This window comes from Nothobranchius furzeri, chromosome 7 (assembly GCF_043380555.1).
Source record: "Nothobranchius furzeri strain GRZ-AD chromosome 7, NfurGRZ-RIMD1, whole genome shotgun sequence".
Taxonomy (NCBI): Eukaryota; Metazoa; Chordata; class Actinopteri; order Cyprinodontiformes; family Nothobranchiidae; genus Nothobranchius; species Nothobranchius furzeri.
Window position 1 is genome coordinate 59,204,722 of NC_091747.1, and position 23,677 is coordinate 59,228,398.

At 46.2% G+C, this 23,677-nt stretch overlaps 1 protein-coding gene across 2 annotated transcripts in view; it reads left to right on the forward strand.

The window, feature by feature from the left end:
* Positions 1 to 23,677, forward strand: part of map3k15 (mitogen-activated protein kinase kinase kinase 15) — a 44,823-nt gene that overhangs the window by 16,095 nt on the left and 5,051 nt on the right. For both annotated transcript variants that reach the window (XM_054751034.2, XM_054751035.2), the window contains 11 exons: positions 9 to 142; positions 4,540 to 4,667; positions 4,841 to 4,971; positions 5,762 to 5,867; positions 9,743 to 9,900; positions 10,007 to 10,190; positions 10,276 to 10,453; positions 10,949 to 11,123; positions 13,954 to 14,139; positions 14,382 to 14,487; positions 20,038 to 20,278. In XM_054751034.2, coding sequence (XP_054607009.1) covers positions 9 to 142; positions 4,540 to 4,667; positions 4,841 to 4,971; positions 5,762 to 5,867; positions 9,743 to 9,900; positions 10,007 to 10,190; positions 10,276 to 10,453; positions 10,949 to 11,123; positions 13,954 to 14,139; positions 14,382 to 14,487; positions 20,038 to 20,278 — 1,727 coding nt within the window. The remainder of the gene's footprint in view (positions 1 to 8; positions 143 to 4,539; positions 4,668 to 4,840; positions 4,972 to 5,761; positions 5,868 to 9,742; positions 9,901 to 10,006; positions 10,191 to 10,275; positions 10,454 to 10,948; positions 11,124 to 13,953; positions 14,140 to 14,381; positions 14,488 to 20,037; positions 20,279 to 23,677) is intronic.

A 23,677-nucleotide genomic window follows, 5' to 3' on the forward strand; every position in this document is an offset into this window, starting at 1 on the left:
TGTTGCAGTATGAGTACGATATGGATGAGAACGCAGACAGGGTGGTGCTGGGCCGGGGCACGTACGGAGTGGTGTATGCTGGGAGAGACCTGAGCAACCAGGTCCGAATCGCCATCAAGGAGATCCCAGAGAGAGACAGCAGGTAGGCTCACAGTGCAAAAAAAAAAAAAAAAAAAAAAAAAAAAAAATATATATATATATATATATATATACATACATATATACATATATATACATATATATATATATATATATATATATACATACATATATACATTTATATTATAAGTATGTATGTATGTATGTATATATATAAGTATATATATATATATATATATATATATATATATATATATATACACATACATATATAAATATATCTATATGTATGTCTGTATGTATATATATATATATATATATATATATATATATATATATATATATATAAGTATGTATGTATGTATATATATATATATATATATATATATATATATATATATATACATACATACATACATATATATATATATATATACATACATACATATATATATATATATATATATATATATATATATACATACTTATATATATATGTATGTATGTATGTATATATACATATATATATATGTATATATATGTATATATATATATATATATATATATGTATATTTATATATGTATATATATATATATATATATATATACATATATATATATCGTCGTCGGCGTCTTCCTCCGCTTATCCGGGTCCGGGTCGCGGGGGCAGCATCCCAACTAGGGAGCTCCAGGCCGTCCTCTCCCCGGCCTTGTCCACCAGCTCCTCCGGCAGGACCCCAAGGCGTTCCCGGACCAGATTGGAGATGTAACCTCTCCAACGTGTCCTGGGTCGACCCGGGGGCCTTCTGCCGGCAGGACATGCCCGAAACACCTCCCCGGGGAGGCGTCCAGGAGGCATCCTGACCAGATGCCCAAACCACCTCAACTGGCTCCTTTCGATCCGGAGGAGCAGCGGTTCTACTCCGAGTCCCTCCCGAATGTCTGAGCTCCTCACCCTATCTCTAAGGCTGAGCCCGGCCACCCTACGGAGGAAACTCATTTCGGCCGCTTGTATTCGCGATCTCGTTCTTTCGGTCATTACCCAAAGCTCATGACCATAGGTGAGGATTGGGACGTAGATCGACCGGTAGATCGAGAGCCTGGCTTTCTGTCTCAGCTCCCTCTTCCCCACGACAGATCGGCTCAGCGTCCGCATCACTGCAGACGCCGAACCAATCCGCCTGTCGATCTCCCGATCCCTCCTACCCTCACTCATGAACAAGACCCCGAGATACTTAAACTCCTCCACTTGAGGTAGGACCTCTCCCCCGACCCGGAGGTGGCAAGCCACCCTTTTCCGGTCGAGAACCATGGTCTCAGATTTGGAGGTGCTGATCCTCATCCCAGCCGCTTCACATTCGGCCGCGAACCTACCCAGCAAGAGCTGAAGGTCAGGGCTGGATGAAGCTAGGAGGACCACATCATCCGCAAAAAGCAGAGACGAGATTCTCCTGCCACCAAACTCGATACACTCCACACCACGGCTGCGTCTAGAAATTCTGTCCATAAAAGTGATGAACAGAACCGGTGACAAAGGGCAGCCCTGGCGGAGTCCAACCCTCACTGGGAACAGGTCCGACTTACTACCGGCTATGCGGACCAAACTCACGCTCCTCTGGTAAAGGGACTGAATGGCCCTTAACAGAAAGCCACCCACCCCATACTCCTGGAGCGTCCCCCACAGGGTGCCCCTGGGGACACGGTCATAAGCCTTCTCCAAATCCACAAAGCACATGTGGATTGGTTGGGCAAACTCCCATGCCCCCTCCATCACCCTTGCAAGGGTATAGAGCTGGTCCACAGTTCCACGGCCAGGACGAAAACCACATTGCTCCTCCTCTATCTGAGATTCAACTATCGATCGGACCCTCCTCTCCAGTACCTTGGAGTAGACCTTTCCAGGGAGGCTGAGGAGTGTGATCCCCCTATAGTTGGAACACACCCTTAGGTCACCCTTCTTAAAGATGGGGACCACCACCCCGGTCTGCCACTCCCTAGGAACTGCCCCCGATGACCACGCAATGTTGTAGAGACGTGTCAACCATGACAGCCCTACAACATCCATAGCCTTGAGATACCCAGGACGAACCTCATCCGCCCCCGGGGCTCTGCCGCTGTGTAGTTGTTTGACTACCTCAGCAACTTCTGCCCCCGAGATCGGACAGTCCATCCCCAGGCCTCCCAGCTCTGGTTCCTCCTCGGAATGCGCATTGGTGGGATTGAGGAGCTCCTCAAAGTATTCCTTCCACCGTCCGACTATAGCCTCAGTTGACGTCAGCAGCTCCCCATCCCCACTGTAAACAGTGTGAGCGAGTTGCTGCCTTCCTCTCCTGAGGCGCCGGACAGTTTGCCAGAACCTCTTTGGAGCCGATCGATAGTCTTTCTCCATGGCCTCACCAAACTCCTCCCACGCCCGAGATTTTGCCTCGGCAACTGCCACTGCTGCACTCCGCTTGGCTATCCGGTACCTGTCTGCTGCCTCCGGAGACCCACAGACCAGCCACACCCTGTAGGCCTCCTTCTTCAGCCTGACGGCTCCCCGAACCTCTGGTGTCCACCAGCGGGTACGGGGGTTGCCACCACGACTGGCACCGGCCACCTTACGACCACAGCTAGCAACAGCCGCCTCGACAATCGCAGAGTGGAACAAGGCCCACTCGGACTCAATGTCCCCCACTGCTCTCGGGACGTGGTCAAAGCTCTGCCGGAGGTGGGAGTTGAAGACCGTCTTGACAGCTTCTTCTGCCAGGCGTTCCCAGCAGACCCTCACTATGCGTTTGGGTCTGCCAGGTCTACGCGGCATGTTCCCTTGCCATCTGATCCAACTCACCACCAGGTGGTGATCAGTTGACAGCTCCGCCCCTCTCTTCACTCGGGTGTCCAAAACATACGGCCGCAGGTGAGATGATACAACTACAAAATCTATCATCGACCTGTGACCTAGGCTGCCCTGGTACCAAGTGTACCGGTGGGCATCCTTATGTTCGAACATGGTGTTCGTTATGGCCAAACTGCGGCTTGCACAGAAGTCCAATAACAAAACACCGCTCGAGTTCAGATTAGGTGGGCCGTTCCTCCCAATCACACCCCTCCAGGTCAAGCTGTCATTGCCCACGTGAGCATTGAAGTCCCCCAGCAGGACAATGGAGTCCCCTGATGGAGCACTATCTAGCACTCGTCCCAGGGACTCCAAAAAGGGTGGGTACTCTGAACTGATATTTGGCCCATAAGCACAAACAACAGTCAGGACCCGTTCCCCGACCCGAAGGCGCAAGGAAGCTACCCTCTTGTCCCCCGGGGTAAACCCCAACACACAGGCAGAGAGTCTCGGGGCTAACAAAAAGCCAACCCCAGCCCTCCGCCTCTCACCCGGAGCAACTCCAGCAAAGTAGAGTGTCCAACCCCTCTCCAGGTCTCGGGTACCAGAGCCAATGCAATGTGTCGAGGTGAGTCCGACTATATCTAGCCGGTACCGCTCAACCTCTGCCACAAGCTCCGGCTCCTTCCCCGCCAGCGAGGTGACGTTCCATGTCCCAAAAACTAGTTTTCTTGTCCGGGGATTGGACCGCCAAGGCTCCCGCCTTGGTCTGCCACCCGATTCGCATTGCACCGGACCCTTCATGTTCCTCCTGCGGGTGGTGGGTCCACAGTTGGACGAGCCCATGTATCCGGTTCGGGCTGGGCCCGGCCGGGCCCCATGGGCGAAAGCCCGGCCACCAGGCGCTCGCTCACGGGCCCCAACCCCAGGCCTGGCTCCAGGGTGGGACCCCGGTAACCCTCCGGGCCGGGTACTCCGACTCTTCGTTTTAACCGCCATGAAAGATCCTTCGAACCGTTCTTTGTCTCACCCTTCACCTAAGACCAATTTGTCATGGGAGACCCTACCAGGGGCACTAAGTGCCCCAGACAACATAGCTCCTAGGATCATTAGGGCACTCAAACTCCTCCACCACGATAAGGTGATGGTTCAAGGAGGAGTATATATATATATATATATATATATATATATATATATATATATATATATATATATATATATATATATATGTATATATATATGTATATATATATATACATATATATACATATATATATGTATATATGTGTGTGTGTTGCCATTATATATATATATATATATATATATATATATATATATATGTATATATATATATGTATATATAATATACAGGCTGCGCAGTGAAAACTATATCAGAAGGACTTTTCTCCATATTTCTAAAATCTCCAAAACTTGACATAATAAAAAGCTCACAGAGACAAAAACTTGAATTTATATTTTCTGAATAAACAACAGCTGTATCTGCTTTTTGGGAATAAATGAGGTAATGTATACATTTAAAGTGCAAGTTAAACAAAAATCAAAAGAATAAAATGCAGTTTGGAATTTTTGTGTTTTTCTTTTGTCTATTTTGTGTGGTGCAGATACTCTCAACCCCTTCACGAGGAAATCGCCCTTCACAAGTACCTGAAACACAGGAACATCGTTCAGTATCTGGGTTCCATTTCTGAGGACGGATACATCAAGATCTTCATGGAACAAGTGCCTGGAGGTACGTTTCTGCCAGACAGCGAAGTGAACATTATCTGGTGTCTTGGTGGAAAAACAGCCTGTTTGAGAGATCAGTGCTTTGTGACCTCCCGGTGACCGGGAGGTCTCTCTAACTGCTTGGTCATTTTCCCATTTCATGATAGGTTTTGGACACTCCTTGTCTCCTTTCCCCAGGAAGCCTGTCAGCTTTGCTGAGGTCAAAATGGGGCCCCTTGAAGGAGGCAACGATTATCTTCTACACCAGACAGATCCTGGAGGGGCTGCGGTACCTGCATGAGAACCAGATTGTCCACAGAGACATTAAGGTGAACACATTACACAGTAGATGTATGCACTAATGCCTGGATAGGCAAAAACATAATGAGCATGATCAGCATGAACATAAAACATTTTGGAGTCCACAAACATTAAAGAAGGTAAAGTAAAGGGTCATGTTTAAGCATTTTCTGAAAAATACAAAACATCACAGAACCGTTCGCCCCTGCATCTTTTACACGTAAGACTCTAAGTTTAGGGTTGATATTTAATCATGGTGAGTCCACAGAAATTCAGATTCTTAGCCTTCCTAAAGTAACTAAACACAATAGTGCTTTAAATTTAAGCTCTCAAATCGCACTAAAATACTTTAAAAGCCATACATTTAACAATCTAATCAACTTCTTTAGTTTCTATTCTCAAGAGCCTAAAACAAAATACCTAAACCTTTCAATAACCTGAAAATAATTTTAATATATATAATGGCAACGTTTTTGACAAATGATCAGTTAAAAACTTATCGCAGTGAATAGTGTTCAGGATGTTTCAGGATGTGATGAGTACAAGGAGGGTTAAACAGAGACAAGTTAAACCTCTTAAAATATTTAATTTGTACAATAAAAGAGCAGTGAAGTCCTGATTAAGCATAATGTATTATGATAATTATAGTAGACCAAGAACACAACCTTGCGGAACTCCATACAGGATTATAATACTGATTACTCTGCTCATTTTGGTGTGGTATCACTTAATATTTAAAACAAATTCTGGGTAGATTCTGCAGGTAATTAATACTTAACGTGCTGAATATTTACGTCGGTTTTTCTGTTTTCTCTCCAGGGCGACAACGTTTTGGTGAACACTTACAGCGGCGTCCTAAAAATCTCCGACTTTGGAACCTCAAAACGATTGGCGGGAGTCAATCCCTGCACAGAAACATTTACAGGTATTTTTATGTCTCTCTCTTCCCAATTTTAATATTTATAAAAATGTTTAAAATCTGTGAAAATCAACAAGATGGTTTTAAGTTTTACCTAAACCAGAGGAACCCTGGTCTCACAGGAAGATGTCATTTAGCGTTTTTGACATCGAAGCTAAGACAAAGTAAGTCACGAAAATTTTAAATAGAAAAAAATTACTAACTACGCAGAAGGTTCATCCAATCATGCATAAACACACACAGTAATTTAGTCTGAGCTGCATAAATGGAGTCATTGAAATGCTGTTGTCTCAGAAATGAGTGTAAATATCAAATGACCCTTAAAATGTCAAGAGTCCCTATCAGCCTCTATGGAAACACTCAAACACACAAGTGTGTATGGACATACACATTTAATGGCCATCTGGCCATTTCCTGTGGCCACAGAGGTGTGTAATTAGATTAGCTAATCAAACAGAGGCAGAGGATGGTGTTTACCTTGCATTAGCAGGTCTGTGGGTTCACGTATCTGTTCGCTCGCCTCCGATGCTCCGTTTATAGCTCTGGCTGAAAACGTGATCCGACGTTTAGGCAGCAGAGGAGACTTGGTGGTAAAATGAAAATGAATCCTGGTGCAAACCCTGCTTCACGAGCACCACACGTTTCATAACCCGACATAAAAATAAACACGTAAATCTAGTTTGACTGCTGATTTGCATTTTCTTGTTTGAATCAGCAACAGCGAACAAACGAGAGGAAATAACACAATAAGAAATCTTTACAGAAACATAAACTCATCTTGGATGTGATGACTGACTAAGAGCGGCCCGTCTGCACCTGCTTGTCTGCTACGATGTCAAATTTCACAAACACAACAAGAGCTGGATCATGTCCTAGCTTCGGTCTAAAGATGTCCTAAACATCTTCAGCCTTGTGTGTTGACTCATTTTTGTGTTAGGTTAGTTTCGTGGTTTATTAAAAAGTGGCTCTGGATTTTTTTTCCTACTGGATTTCTGATGGACACGTGGTCTTCTCTGCTTTCTTTATTTCTAGGACTTCATATGAAGTCCATGGGGCAGCAGCAGCTCAACAGGTTGAGCGGGTTGTTCAGTAATCGGAAGGTTGCAGGTTCAATCCCGGCTCCAGACAGGGAACTCTGCTGTTGTGTCCTTGGGCAAGCCACTTTGCCTGCTGGTGGTGGTCGGAAGGACCGGTGGCGCCTGTGCTCGGCAGCCTCGCCTCTGTCAGTGCGCCCCAGGGCAGCTGTGGCTACATCGTAGCTCATCCCCACCAGTGTGTGAATGTGTGTGTGAATGGATGAATGATACACTGTAGTGTAAAGTGCTTTGGAGTCCTTACTCTGAGAGGCGCTATACAAGTACGGGTCATTTATCATTTATCATATGTTAGTGAGACTGAGCAGCATCTCATAAGCCCCCTTCAGACAGGCCATGAAAAACGGAAATGTTCCGGACTCTGTCCGTAAGACCGTTGTGTCTGAATACAAACATCCGGATAACGTGTTCCGGAATTTTACCGGACGAAGCCCCTAGTAACAGGTCCGGATTTGTTACGGACAGGGTGGCTGCTTCAGACTGGTGAGGTAGAGTTCCGGACAAGGGGGAGGGGGAGGAGGAGGAGACCGGGGGACGCTGTGCGCACCTAGATAGCTCGCTCCTGTAGCATGCGGCGAACCACGGCAGCTTGCCTCCTACAGTACCGCCTAGACGCGCGATGGAGCGCTTCACACCGCTTCAGTGATTCCTTTATTAACCATTGAGCTTCATCATCCAGGTCTCTTATGCATCTTCATGTGCGCAGAATTATGCTTAAGCGCCTCGTGATTTTTATCTTGAGAGGCGCTATAGAAATGATATTTTCTTCTTCTTCTTCTTCTTAACATGAGTCCGATTCATGGACATAATTTTGGGGGGGGACAGGGGGGACATGTCCCCCCCACTTTTTCCAAAGTCAAGCTTTGACCCCTGCACTTTTTACCATCCAAAAACAATATTACGCTATATTAAATTGACACTGGTTGAGCTCTAGGACCAAGCGGAAAACAACTGTTTGTGTTGAAGCCTGTTTCCCATTAGAGCAAACTGTAAAGATACCCCCCCCCCCCCCGTGTCCCCCCCACTTCTAAAGTGAAAATTACGTCCATGGTCCGATTCTCCCCCCCACCCCACCCCCCGCTGCCGTCAGACATCTGGAACTTTTCCCTGCTGTGTGAACGCAGCTGAAAGGACAAGTTTCGGTACAAAAGTGGTCGTCGTCGTCGTCTTCCTCCGCTTATCTGGGTCCGGGTCGCGGGGGCAGCATCCCAACTAGGGAGCTCCAGGCCGTCCTCTCCCCGGCCTTCTCCACCAGCTCCTCCGGCAGGACCCCAAGGCGTTCCCGGACCAGATTGGAGATGTAACCTCTCCAACGTGTCCTGGGTCGACCCGGGGACCTTCTGCCGGCAGGACATGCCCGAAACACCTCACCAGGGAGGCGTCCAGGAGGCATCCTGACCAGATGCCCAAACCACCTCAACTGGCTCCTTTCGATCCGGAGGAGCAGCGGTTCTACTCCGAGTCCCTCCCGAATGTCCGAGCTCCTCACCCTATCTCTAAGGCTGAGCCCGGCCACCCTACGGAGGAAACTCATTTCGGCCGCTTGTATCCGCGATCTCGTTCTTTCGGTCATTACCCAAAGCTCATGACCATAGGTGAGGATTGGGACGTAGATCGACCGGTAAATCGAGAGCCTGGCTTTCTGGCTCAGCTCCCTCTTCACCACGACAGATCGGCTCAGCGTCCGCATCACTGCAGACGCCGAACCAATCCGCCTGTCGATCTCCCGATCCCTCCTACCCTCACTCGTGAACAAGACCCCGAGATACTTAAACTCCTCCACTTGAGGTAGGACCTCTCCCCCGACCCGGAGTTGGCAAGCCACCCTTTTCCGGTCGAGAACCATGGTCTCAGATTTGGAGGTACAAAAGTGGTGTGTCTGAAAACACAGTTCCGGTTAAAAACCGGATTGAATTGTCCGCAAATGTTCCAGAATGTCTATCTGAAAAGGGGTTTAGAGAATGCAGCTCTTGCATTTATAAAAAAGCACGATTGTCTATAAAAAGTCCAGACTGCGACCCTTGGACTTTGGTGTGCGGAAGTCTCTAACTGACCTGGGGGCCCCAAGAAATTCCCGGCTCTGCCTGTCGGCATGTGGCGCCTCTGAGTCATCTTCTGGGAAATCTTATTCACTTTAGTAGGAAAAATCCAGAAACACTATTTTTTGAGATCGCATGGAAGAACGAGTGAAGCAGAAATTTTCTGGATTAATGTAAAATATCACCATGATGGGTTTTGAACTAGCAAACGTTAAAACATTGCCCTTACTGGACCCAGTGGGACAAAGACAAACTAATACAAGGCCTGCTCGCTGTCCCTCGTTCTAGGTGTCGTACTCGTGGGGACCGGGCTTTCTCAGTCCTAGCACCGTCACTCTGGAACCAGTTGCCACCCTCAGTTAGGCTGTCCCCATCTCTGCCGGTCTTTAAGAGTCGCCTAAAAACACACCTCCTCCGCTTGGCGTTCCTTGAACATGTTTGATTCGGCCCTCTTATACGTTGAATTTCTTTCACAGTTTTCATTGGTTCACTCAATCCCTTGTTTTACCCATCTGTCCTGTACCAGAATGTTTCACCTATTTTTGTAATTTGTATTTTTTAATTTGAACTGCTTTTATTTCTGAATTGCTTTTATTTTTGATTTATTCACTATATTTGTACTGCTACTGTACCATGTTCAGCGCCTTGGGCTTCCTGACAGGGTTGCGGAAGGCGCTTTATAAATAAAGCTTTGATTGATTGATTGCATACAAAAATGATTTTTAGAAATATCTTATCTGCCTTGCAGGAACGCTGCAGTACATGGCTCCAGAGATCATCGACAAAGGTCCGCGGGGCTACGGGGCCCCAGCTGATATCTGGTCTCTGGGATGCACCATCATTGAAATGGCGACTGGAAAACCCCCTTTTCATGAGCTCGGGGAGCCGCAGGCAGCCATGTTTAAGGTAGATAGCAACTATCTGTGGCTACAGCACAACCAAATAACTGCTCTAAGTATTTTAATTTTTTAATTTTTTTAATAAATCTTCACTTTTTGGCTTTTTGTTGCAGGTGGGCATGTTTAAAATCCACCCAGAGATCCCCGAATCTTTATCACTAGACGCCAAGTCCTTCATCCTGCGCTGCTTCGAGCCTGATCCTCACAAAAGAGCCATCGCTGCCGACCTGCTCAGGGACATCTTCCTCAGGCACAACGTCAAGGGCAAGAAGAGCAAGATTGCCTTCAAACCAACAGGTTTTAAACAAATAGCTTATTTTGGTGTCTGCATTTAAAAAAGCAGGTTGTAAAGCCTGTCCGCGCGTCTCTGCTGAATCCTCAGACTACATCCAGAACGTGTCCATGTCAGTGCAGCTGCAGGGCGAAGCCGCCGGTAGCAGCAGCAGCGAACACGGCTCTGTGAGTCCGGACTGTGACTCCAGACATGATGTTTTCTTCCAGAGGAAAAGACACTCAGGCTCAGAGAACCTGCTCAAACCCTCCAGCTCCAACTACCTGAGGTCAGAAGTAAAATTATGTACAACTGTCGTTTATTGCAGGATGCAAAAATGTCCTACAGTCCAGAGGCGGTTAAAATGTGCGTGCGTTTGTGTGCACGAGTGTGTGCGTGTGTTTGGAAGGCAGGTGGCCTCTTTCTGCTCTGTTGTGTTTTACAATACTGATATGATGAGGGATTATAGCTTTATGATTTTCAGCTGCTGGCTTTGCACTCACACATCTCTCCAGTGCACAAGTGTACGTGTGTGCATGTGTTTGTGTGTGTGTGTGTGAGTGTGTGTCTGTAGGTACATCCATGCATGGCCCAGCGTGCTGACTCATGCTGCACTTCCCTGTGCACACACAGTAACCAGGAGAAGCGCGTATCTGTAAACGAACCCAACGGAGCACCTAGCTATTCTCAATCATTTGAGCAAATTCTTATGTGAAATTGCTGCAAAGTCACAGTGTGTGTGTGTGTGTGTGTGTGTGTGTGTGTGTGTGTGTGTGTGTATCAGTGTCCCAGATGACAGTACGGTTTCAGAAGACCGCAGTGCCCCTCCCTCACCTGAAGACAGGGACAGCGGTCTGTTCCTGCTGAAGAAAGACAGCGAGAGACGGGCCATTCTGTTCAAAGTTCTCAATGACGACCAGGAGAAGGTCATCTCCAACCTGAGGGAGAACCACATGCAGGTCAGCGTGTGTGTGTGCTGTAGGGTGCTTCGACTTGTGTGTTCACACACCCTGCTGTTCTAACAACCATCAGGCGGACTAAGCTTGTTTCCATCATGTCATATTTATGGTTATCACACTCCTAAAGTTTTCTGGAAGAATCTACTGAGAGAAAACAACCGAAGCAGACGTGTGTCGGTTCTGACATTGTGGACAGGAAATGCCAGAAACGGTTCTTATTTGATGTCAACCTGCTTTTCTGCTTCAGACAAAATTATTTCAGCAGCCTGACTTCTTGTTCTGGCACGTTTTATTCCTTTCTAAATAACCCTGCTTTCATGCATTCAAAGAAACGGATGAAGCTAAATCAGAGAAGCTGGAAAACCAGAAAGAAATCAGCCTTTTTGGTACATGAATGGTGAGTTTTAATCGTTAGTGCAGGGGTGCCCAGACCTGGTTTTAGTTCTTTCTGTGCTCCGGCACGCAAGATTCAGTGGTTGAATCACCTGCAGCAGCTCATCAGGCTCTGCAGAAGCCTGTTAATCACCTGCTGATTGAAATCAGGTGTGTTGAAGCAGGTTAAAACCAAGGCCCTGTCCACACGTAGCCGGGGATCTGCCAAAACGTAGATATTTTTCTACGTTTTGGCCTGTCATCCACACGAAAACGGATCTTTTTAAAAACTCCGGCCAAAGTGAAGATCTGCGTTTTCTCCGTTTTGGGTGTCTGCGTGTGGACAGACAAAACCGGAGTTTAAAGGTCCGCAACGTCACTTTCCGCGACAAAAAATGCTGACATCACGTGTGCGACCTGTGTTTACACTAGCCGACAGCATGGATGCCCTCAGAGCTGCGCTCGCTTTATCAATTGTCCAAGCGCTTTCTGCTTGTTTGTTTTTGCAAGCAGAATTACTGCTCCTTGCGGAAGACCACAGACGAAGGACGAGGTTAAGAACGGGGGAAGTACTGCCCCCTACAGGTCTGGCATGTTCTTAACAACGTATTTATCCGGGTACGTGTGGACAGTTTTTTTTTAAACGAGGTGGTGTGGATGCAAGTTTTTGGAGGGGCGGATATTTGTTCTTAAAAAAACCCGGCTACGTGTGGACTAGGCCTTAAACATGCTGGACACCGGCCGTCCAGGCCCAGGATTCAGTAGAACAACTGATGGGTTCATTATACTTTTATATCGAAAACACACAGATAACCCTATCTTTCTAAATCCTGCTTTGTGCAAAAAAACAAAAACACACAAAAAAAACTAATAAAATATAACAAAATTAGATTTGTTAAATGAAAGTTTGATTATGTTAATTTCATACTAATATTACAGTATTAATATTAGTATGAAATACTTTTTTTGCCTCCTTTTAATAGTAAAAATGGAAAGCTTAAAATTTTTCTTGCGTTTTTTTAAATTAAAGGGTTAAAGCAAGTGGAACATGTCTTTTTTATTTTATTTAGACTCAATATGCTGTCTAACTTTGGTCAAGATAAAAAAAACACTGAACGTATATTTTAAAGTAGTCATAACAAGTGTTTCTCTAAATGTGTGTTTTTAAATGTGGGTTAGATGTAAGTGCTCACTGTGCACATCTATTATGTGTCTCTTCAGTTGCCAACCTCGGACATTTTTGGCCTCATCTTCTGGGTTTAGAGCTGCTTAGGTGTGAAGAATACATTTATTCTCATTTAAACAATATATAACACAGTGCATTATAATTGTTTTGGTATCTTATGGAAAGGGTGGATATCCTCAAAAAGATTCTCCTACTGAACTGCTATGTGTCCAGCAGAGGGAGCTAGAGGTGCTTTCACCACTGGTCTGAAACCCCCCAAAACATCTGTAAGGTCCATCTAGAGATCCTTGTATAAGTTAGAGATGATTTGATTTGATTGTTTTGCTCTCAGTAGCTTTGGCTAACGGTGGTTCGCCCTGCAATTGGTGGGTTGCAGGTTCAAACCCGTAGTCATGTCAGTCATTGTGTTGTTGGGCAAGACACTCCACCCTGCTGGTGGTGGTCGTATATGCCGGTGGTGCCCGTGTACGGCAGCTTCACATCCATTAGGTAGAGCGGTTGTCTAGTAATCGGAAGGTTGCAGGTTCGATCCTGGCTCTGGACAGAGAATTCTGCTGTTGTGTCCTTGGGCAAGACACTTAACCCACCTTGCCTGCCGGTGGTGGTCGGAGGTACCGGTGGCGCCTGTGCTTGACAGCCTCGCCTCCATCAGTTGGGACTTTACCTGTGGATGAGGTCACTCAAAGCAAGCGTAGTCTCTATAAACAGGAAGTGGTGAATGTGGTTCATGGAGGGTAGAATTATTCACAACACTGGACCGGTCCTGGTGTGACCGAAACATAATTGCTTGATTTTTGACGATGATTGCATACAACGAACTGCTTTTTATAAAGCATTTGACATAATTAAACATGAGTTTGTATTTATGGAACTTTTATCGTTTCCTTAAAGCCGTGGTTCAAAGCATGATGTCATCAACAGCGGTCTGAGTGGGCCGGTTTTAAACTGTACCTCTGTGTACAGGACTCAGGATTTTCTAGAGTGCATGTAAAGTTTTATCGTTTATCAGTTACAATCTTTGAGATTACTGAGAAAAATCTGTCCACCGTCCCCCATCCGGTTAATGGAGGTCAGAAGGGTTCCTCCCCCATTCGTATGACACACACATTATCTCCTCATCCTTCATCACGTTCTTCAAGAGCCGCTCACTCACTTGAATCAATCCTGCCTGAAACAAATGCAGTTCTATTTGGTGTGTGTGTGTGTGTGTGTGTGTGTGTGTGTGTGCGCGCGCGCGTGCATGTATGTGTGTGTGTGTGTGTGTGTCAACAGGGCAGTGAGGAGCTCCAGCTCTCCATTGAACACATTAAGCAGATCATCTGCATCCTTCGAGACTTCATCCATTCCCCAGAGCGGCGCGTCATGGCGGCCACCATCTCCAAACTCAAACTGGACCTGGACTTTGACTCCAACTCCATCAACCAGATCCAGCTGGTTCTGTTTGGCTTCCAGGACTCGGTCAGCACACACACACACACACACACACACACACACACACACACACACACACACACACACACACACACACACACACACACACACACACACACACAGAGAGTATGTAGGAGAAAAAAAACATAATCAAACCTAAATTAAAAACGAACATATTAAGTAGCTCTAAAACCAATTTTTTTTTCAGATAATTTTATCTAAAAGCTCGAGATGGTTGAGAAGTATTTCATATCTGATGAAATTCCCAGGTGAACAAGGTGCTGAGGAATCATCACATAAAACCCCACTGGATGTTTGCCATGGATAACATCATCCGGCGGGCTGTGCAGGCTGCCATCACCATCCTTATTCCAGGTGGGTGTGAATTTGAATATATTCAAATGTGGGGCATTTTCCATTTTCCTTCAAATGTAATGTTTTTGTTTTCCAACACTGCGGAGAAGTGGAGATAAATGTCACAGTTTTATCAGCTACGTCAGGCCATGAAAAGTGACGTAATAAAAATGTCATGTTCTGTGTCCTTGTAGTCCCCAGCTCCCTCCTGGTTTCCCTCATGATCCCTCCCTAGTGTTTCTGCATCCTTTTGGTTCCCCAGCCATCTCCAGGTGTCCCCCTCCAGGTGTCCATGTTCATGTTCAGCGTACCTGTGTTCCTCAGCCCCTTCCAGGCTTACCCGTGTTCCCCTGTATTAGATCTCCCCTTTAAGTTCTTGTTTTAGGTTTATGAGCTCCCCTATCCTAAGTATTGCATGTTCAGAGTAGTTTAGTTTTCAGTACTTGTATCTTCCTTCCCCACTTTCATTTCATTTATTTATAAAGCCCCTTCTGCGACCAATGCAGACGCCCAAGGTGCTGAACACAACACAATAAAAACATAAAACCATCAGAATAAAATATAACAATCGTAAAACCAACATAAAATCAATTAAAAGAGGAGAGTAAAAGCAAAAAATAAAATCCTGAAAAAGATTAAAAGGCCGGGCCATCGAAACCGGGTAAAATTTGCTAATCCTGGAATGCCTTGACAAAAAAATGGGTCTTAAGGCGAGTCTTAAAAACCCCCAATGAGGGTGACTGACGCACCACCAAAGGCAACTGGTTCCAAAGTGCAGGTGCCAACACACAGAGAACGCACGGTCCCCCCGTGACCTGCACTTAGTGCATGAAAAGATCAACAGCTCCCTGCCGGCTGAGCGAAGGGCCCGCGAGGGGGCATGCCTATGCAAAAGGTTGCCAAGATGTGCTGGAGCAGTTCCTTGTAAGGCCTTGTATGCCAGTACCAAGACCTTGAATTTTGCCCTGTATTGCACAGGCAGCCAACTAAGGGATGCCAACACAGCGGTGATATGTTCCCTGTGCCTAGTGCCTGTCACGAACCTAGCAGCTGAGTTTTGTACTAACTGCAAGCGTGCTACAGCACCCTGACTCAGGCCGGCATAAAGTACATTGCAGTAGTTGAGCCTTGAAAGAACAAAAGCATGTGTGACAGTCTCTAGATGTACTCTGGACAGCAGGGGCTTAGTTCTGGCTAGTCGGCGTAAGTGAAAAAAACACGATCGCACAACCTGGTTGATTTACGCGTCGAATTTAAGGGCTGAGTCCAGTTGAACTCCCAAATTTCGGATGGTGGTCTTCATGTTGGATGCTAAAGGGCCCAGATTCACAGCATCGCATGGGCGTGTAGACACACCGGGGCTACGTACAATTACTTCAGTCTTAGCGTCATTCAGATGCAAAAAGTTTGCAGCCATCCAGGAGCGCACACCCTCTAAGGCATCTACAGGCTTTGATATTGACCCATCGACCCCCCCCCCCCCCCCGCTGAAGGGGGAGTTGATTTGACAGTCGTCAGCATAAAAATAAAAACGCATGCCGAACCGCCGAAGAAGATTCCCCAACGGTAGTAAGTAGATGGCAAAAAGAAGCAGACCCAGTACAGACCCTTGTGGCACACGCCACTTGAGTCCCGCCCAGGTCGAGGAGGTTTCACCTACACCGACACAAAAACTCCTGTCGGATAAGTAGGAGTGTAGCCATTGTAGGGCTGCACCGGTAATTCCCGCCCACTGTTGTAGCCGATCCAAAGGTATGTCATGATCGACCGTGTCAAAGGCCGCAGACAAATCTAACATCAAAAGAATGACAGCATCCTCCCCATCATAAGCTAAAAAAAACATCATTAAGAACCATTAAAAGTGCAGTCTCGGTACTGTGACCTGCTCTGAACCCTGACTGAAAGATCTCCCGGAGTTCGTGAGTGTCTAAAAATGCAACCAACTGTGAATATACAACCCTCTCAAGCAGCTTAGATAAGTAAGGTAGATGTGAGATAGGTCTGTTATTGGCTAACACAGTTTCCTCCATCCCCTTCTTTTTCAGCAGCGGTTGTACAACAGCCCTCTTAAAAGTAAGGGGAACCACACAAGAGGCCAGACTGGTATTTAAGATAACCCGTATATAAGTGGCAAGAACAGAAAAAGCCTCCTTAAGCATCCTTGGGGGAAGAGCATCATAAGGGGAACCAGAAGGTTGTTGCTTAGAAATGAGTTTGTCTAGCTCTGTCATAGATATAGTCTGGAAGGCTGGCAGGTTTGCCCCAAGTGGCAAAGGTGCCACGAAAACAGGAGTGTGGCCTACAGTAGCAGCCCGAATCATCACTATCTTGTCCACAAAGTAGTGAAGAAAATCTGCACATGTCCCGGCCATCGCAGCCGTGGACCTGGAGGCAGAAGTTGCAGTTTCCAGTACTGAGTCAGTTACCTTAAAGAGAGTGCGTGGGTCATGAGAATTTGATTCCACAATGTTGGCATAATATCTGATCCTGGCCTGTCGTACCACTTTCTGGTAATCAAAAAGTGATTTTTTATAAATTTCATAGGACACATGAAGTTTGTCTTGCTTCCACTTTCGCTCAGCTCTCCTGCAGGCCTGCCTGGAGGCCTGGGTCTCATCAGACATCCACGGCTCTGCCCTATGCCCTCCTTTCCTAATCTTAAAGGGAGCAACATCATCCAAAACAGATGTGCATAGCATATCAAAACGGGTAATAAACTCTTCAACAGGGAGGTGGGCTAAGAGAAGATCCTGTCCTACTAGACTAAAGCACTCACTGAATCTCACCATTTTAGCAGGATTTATGGCACGACTGCGCCTCTCAGAGAAGCTGGGACCTGCCGAGACGGAACACTAAAATTACATAAAATCAGAGAGTGGTCCTAGAAAACAGGCCTCAACGTGTCCATATTAATGGACCGAAGACCAGAGGAAAGAACCAGGTCAAGAGTGTGTCCCTTCACATGTGTAGGACCCTTAACCCACTGAGAAAGATTCAGTGAACTTTACAGGTGCAAAAAGTCCTCGACCATTGGTTTATCAGGGCAACAAATATGGATGTTAAAATCTCCTACAATCAAAATCTGATCATATTTCAACACATTCATAGCCAAGAAATCAGCAAAGTCTTTTGGAAATTCCACATTCAGTCCAGGCGGGCGATAAATCAACGCCACAAAAAGTAGAGGAAAAGGTCCAAGTTCAAAAGAGCAAACCTCAAAACTAGAAAAAGGACTTAAAAGGATAATCTGTTTGCAGCTGAAACCTGATTTATAAACAATGAGGAGCCCCCCGCCCCTGCCTGCAGTTCTTGGCGCATTAAAACAACTACAGTCTTCAGGTAATAATTCTGACAGGGCACTCGTGTCTCCCATCGGCATCCAGGTTTCACAAACACCCCAAAAACTGAGCCCTTGTACCTCAAAGAAGTCTTTCAGAATAAAAGTTTTGTTCATTACCGACCTTGCATTAACCAGGCCGAGGCAAGCTGACGATAACGTCTTTGGTCCAGTAGCAGCAGAATAGAGACACAGGTGCATTTGACACATAGTCCACATGACGCAGATTAGCAAGGTTGGCACCCTTCCAGCGGTAGCAAAACCCCCAGAATACACGTTGCGACGGAGCATCCAAGTCGAAGCCCACCAATGGCACCAAGCAGGATGGTGGAGGATCCAACAAACGCGACGGCACCACGAGAAGACGCCCAGGCTCACACAGCCCGGCGAGCGTCTTCCAGGACCGGGGTGGTTTGGCACGTAGGTGCACATGTTTCCCACCTCGACAGCCATGACGCCGGCGGCGCTACCTCCGCTGATGACCACCGGATGCACACCGCGGAGGGACAGGTGGCACCAAGAGGCTCCAAAATGAGCACGGGGGACTAAAATCCCCCCGGCTCATCACAATCACGGGGCTGATGAAACCGACATCAGGCCGGAGTTCCAGAAGCGTTGCTCGATCATAAGTCAGCAGTAGGGATGCACTGTCCACACAAAGCGCAAGAACCAAAAAAGGAATAAACATGTACAGAGGAGAGTGTCCGTGAGACAGACGGCCTGCCACAACACCGGCGCCACCTTGTCCTCACTTGTTAATTAGTCTCCCTTGCCATTCCATGTATTTAGTTCTGTCACTCCTTAGCTCATTAGTTATTTATCTTAGGTTCCCCTCTGCTTTGTTTTTCCCTTCCCATTTAGTTTATTGATTTCACCAGTCTCCCCTCAGTTCTCTCTCCCCACGTACCTGCTCCTCGTCTCCTAATCACCCAGCCCCTGTGTATAAAACCCTGTCTGCGTCTCAGTGTTTTGTCGGTCCATTGTCTTTTGTCAGCTTTGTTTTGTCCACCTCGTGAAACGTTAGGTTTGTGCTCATAAGTGAGCTTTTGGTTTTTGGCCTCCTGAGTTTTAGTTTTCAGGCTTAGCATCCTGCACCCTTTTGAGTTTTGTGCTGCAACCTAAATAAAAGGACTTTAACCTTTGACATCCGCTCCTGCCTCCAGTCGTTCTGGTGTTCTGCATCTTGGGTCCAAACCTCCTGCTCTCAACGTGATAAAAAAGGGTTAATTGTGTACCAGCCACAGAATTAAACTCTAAGCCCAAATATAAAGCAGACAGGTTTCTCTCTCCTCAATTATAATGGTCCGAGGGGTTCGGGGGCCACAAAGAGGGGGCCCGCGGGCCGCACATAGCCTGCGGGCAACTTATTAAGGACCACAGCTCTAGACCATAATCTGTTTCCCATAGGGGCAGACTCAGCAGCTTCGGCTACAGCTCAGTGTTCAGACATCTGCTGTAAACATTAAAAATGTTGCAAAGCCTTATTTAAATGGCTGTTGTTCCGTTCTGAGGAAACACTCCTTTAAACAAATGAAACAACAGAATGAAATCAGTCACATTTGTTCTAAATGGAGAACATTTTGCTTTGAGCATCAGCGTTTAGGCCTGTTCGTTTACAATAATGTGGTAAAAGGCCTGTTTTAACATAGCTCCTTTTAGGGTTCTACAACCCCCCAAGGTGCTTTACAACACTTTCAGTCATTCACCCACGCACAAATATTCACATGCCGCTGGTGATGAACTAGTGCCACCAGTCCCTCCGACCACCACCAGCAGGAAAGGAGAGTGAAGCGTCTTGCCCAAACGCGACACCTCTCTTTAACCACTCCAACGGCCATGTGCGCCTCCCCATCCTCCTACCTGTCTGTCCTCTCCTTTAGCCACTCACAACCTCACATAAGGGCCTGGCCTGAATTTGTTCAAAGGAAACGTCAGCATGACAGTGAAGGGGTGATGGTTTGGGCTCATCACTGAGTCAAGCATGGACTCCTCAGTAGGTCAGATGTGTGTGACAGGTGAAGTTTTAACTGAACAAGGTCATAAAACAGGGCCGTGATCCAAACCCAGCAGCAGCTACTGTTTAAGACTATTGGTACTATTACTACTGGTAAAGACTATTTAAAAAGGAGAAAAATCCTGTCTAATCAGGTGGAGACCTGAATGAAACTGAGCAGAAACAAAGTAGTATTGATGGATGGGGAACTTTCTCTTAATACTTAATACTTGTCCCTCAGAGCTTCAGACCCACTTTGGACCAGCATCAGAGTGTGAAGGTGCAGAGAAAGACGATGAGGTGGATGAGGAAGAAGCAGAGTTTGGCCCTGTTCTTGCTTCGAACTCCGACGACCCAGTTACGACAACTGACCACGCCCCCACAACTGTCAGCACAGTAAACTCCACCCGCTCCCAAGAGCATCAACGACCACACCATTTCCTGGGTGCACAGCTGGGGCGGCTCAAACAGGAGACCAACAGGTACAGGCAGACAAAACACAGATTTTCCCATCCCTAAAGGCAGAGTGAAAACTATTTGCCTTCACGCCATGGAAAATTAAACAGCTGCAGGTCTGCTCCCACCAACTGAACACACGTGACTGAATTCTTTGCATTTCTGAAAGCCGATCAAGGGGAAGGGCAGAGAAACATGTCTAAGCATTCCTTGAGTGCATCTTTTGTCCATGCATGAGATCACAGGAGACTGCTACCACATGACTTCAACCATGGCTGTGTTTATCTCTGAGACAGGAAAGGTTTTAAAAGCAAGTTTCAAGTCTAACATTTCTGATTAACTCATTCACTGCCAGCCGTTTCCTGGTTGGTAAAGCCCTTCGCTGCCAGCGTTTCTCGCCGTTTTTACAGTTTTTTAAGAATCACAGAACGTTGCGCGCTAGGATGATGACGACACCAAAACAACCAAAACAAAACGGAGACTCGCCTCTTACATCAGGAAGAATCCGCGTGTTTCGAGCGTTATCTGTTCTTTCATAATCCGTTGTTGAATTGTGATCGGCAGAAGCTTTTCCGGTTCGTGCCTCACTTTTTGTTACGGGAACGGCCCAAAACGATCTCCTAACACATGGATGTTCTGCTTCCTGATCATGTGACGTGTGGCGCATGAGGATGAAGGTCGACTTCAGAGCTGAGATGTTTGTTCTCACGGTGCGGGGGCTCGTTCCGACGCTCACACAGTAAAAAAAAGTTCAAATGACGACTTTAGTCATCGATGGCAGTGAACGGGTTAAAGAGGATCAGTCCAAAACAGGATTAAGAAATAATAAAATGTGCATTTTATAATAAATACTAAATCAAGCAAAGTAACAAAAGAACTTTACACTAATAAATGCTTTAGTTGTAACCTGAGTTTTCTGAATAATTAGAAAATAATAACCATGCAGCACTGTATGGCAGTGGTACTCACTCCTGGTCCTGGACAGCTGGTATCCAGCATGTTTTCCTTGTTTCTCTGCTCCAACACACCTGATTCAGTGGTTAAATCACCTGTGCAGCAGCTCAGAAGCCTGTTAATCACCTGCTGATGAAATCAGATTTGTTGATGCAGAGTTAAAATTAAGGCCTAGTCCACACGTAGCCGTTTTTTTTTTAAAACGAATATCCGCCCCTCTAAAAACTTGCATCCACACCACCTGGTTTTAAAAAAAAAACTCTGTCCACACGTACCCGGATAAATACGTTGTTAAGAACATGCCAGACCTGTAGGTGGCAGTACTTCCCCCGTTCTTAACCTCGTCCTTCGTCTGTGGTCTTCCGCAAGGAGCAGTAATTCCGCTTGCAAAAACAAACAAGCAGAAAGCGCTTGGACAATTGATAAAGCGAGCGCAGCTCTGAGGGCATCCATGATGTCGGCTAGTGTAAACACAGGTCGCACACGTGATGTCAGCATTTTTTTGTCGCGGAAAGTGACGTTGCGGACCTTAAAACTCCGGTTTTGTCCGTCCACACGCAGACACCCAAAACGGAGAAAACGCAGATCTTCACTTTGGCCGGAGTTTTTAAAAAGATCCATTTTCGTGTGAAAAAACTCCGTTTTCATGTGGATGACAGGCCAAAACGTAGAGAAATATCTACCTTTTGGCAGATCCCCGGCTACGTGTGGACAGGGCCTAAGACATACAGGATACCGGCGCTTCAAGACCAGTAGTGAGTACTACTGCTGTATGGCAATAGATTGTTGGTATTAATCAAGATCCACAAATGAATCAATTTGATTACATTTTCTTTGCTGAACTCTTTAAAAGCACAGTGTGTAGAAACATTCAACTCTTTAGCGCCAGACAATACAGAGTGGGTATTGCAACTACGGTAGCCCACACGCATCAAAAAGGCAATTAGGCAGTGTGCACACAGCTGCAGGGGGGAGGGAGTCAGCTGACTGCTGTCATGGGTCGCACACAGAAAACACCACACACCAACTTTCAACTGTGCGTGTTTAATTTACTGTTTCTCCTGCTCTGCTGTTTCCAACATCTCTCTCAAAAAACCAAGAGCCTTCTGTTCGTGTCCTGTGAGTAAAAGAAGAAAAGCAAGAAAATTAGCTTTTATATAGCGCCTCTCAAGATGAAAATCACGACTAAAATATACGTAGAATGGGCCTCAACAGTCAGTTTCAGCACCCGCATCTTCTCAATCCAGTGCTGCCACTTTTGTCGCGTTTACCACGTCACTTGTCTCCCTCGCCTCCACGCTCGTGCATGCACCATCACAGTCATCAGTGACTTCCTGCTTTCAATGCAGTGATCACGAGGTTGAAGCAGGGCAAGCAAAACGATGGGAAGAAGCAGAATTTGCCCAAAGCAACAAGGCTGCCACGGAGAGAACCGGCGCCATGCCCTGCACAATGTTTAGAGGGAGAGGGAGAACTTTCGTGTTATAGTGCAAACGCGAAGCATTATATCTTGTATGTCCCTAAACAGCTACGGTATTTCAAGATGGTGCATGACCGTGGAGCATCAATCACCTTTTATGTATGTAAAATGTAAAATTTCATGCCAATAAATGTTGGTGAGGTGTATTGATAAAAAAGGACACACGGATACACAGAATTCGATAGTGAACAAGTAAATTACACTCTGTGCTTTTAGGCAAAATCCACCCCCCCCACCCCCCCACCCCCGCTCCTTTACATTAAATACCTTTTCAAATTCAATTCAATTCAAAGATACTTTATTAATCCCAGAGGGAAATTAGAGTTTCAGTACACACAATTCTGAGATCAGACATACATACATAGACATAGACACATGACAAGAATTGGTGACTGTGGTCATTCGCAACCCGAGGCGCGCTACCTTAATAGAGAACAGAGGGGTTAGATGAGGATTGGATCAGGTGGGGGAAAAAAGGCACTTCAGAGTTACCCTCCACAGGGAGGGCATCTTTGCTATGCAAAAAAACACCTCAGAGAGAAATGCAACAGACTTCAGACATTACACAACATGAGTGTCCACTAGGTGGGGGGGTAGGCTTTTGGGACTCTCCACACATCAGCAGCAGCCGCGATAAGCAGCACTCTTCACCTCAGTCTGCAAAGGGGTGGGATGTTGTTGGGTTTACAGAGCACAGTGACTCCTGGAATGATTCAGCGGCCATCACAGCTCGCAGTCCCAACCAGGCTGGGATTGACCCTTTGCACCGACGTCATCTAATCACGTGGGTCCACCATGGTGGACGGCAAAAGCATGTAAATAGTGAACGACACAATTACTAAACAAAGAGAAAAGTAAAGCCTGAAATTGTTTTTGCGATCAAAACAAAAACAAAACTCCTTCAGCATTCCTTCAACTAGTTCATGCCCAGTTCAGTTATCAGAAGAAGTAGCGCATCAAGCGGGGGCTCATAGAGAACGGTATGCTAACT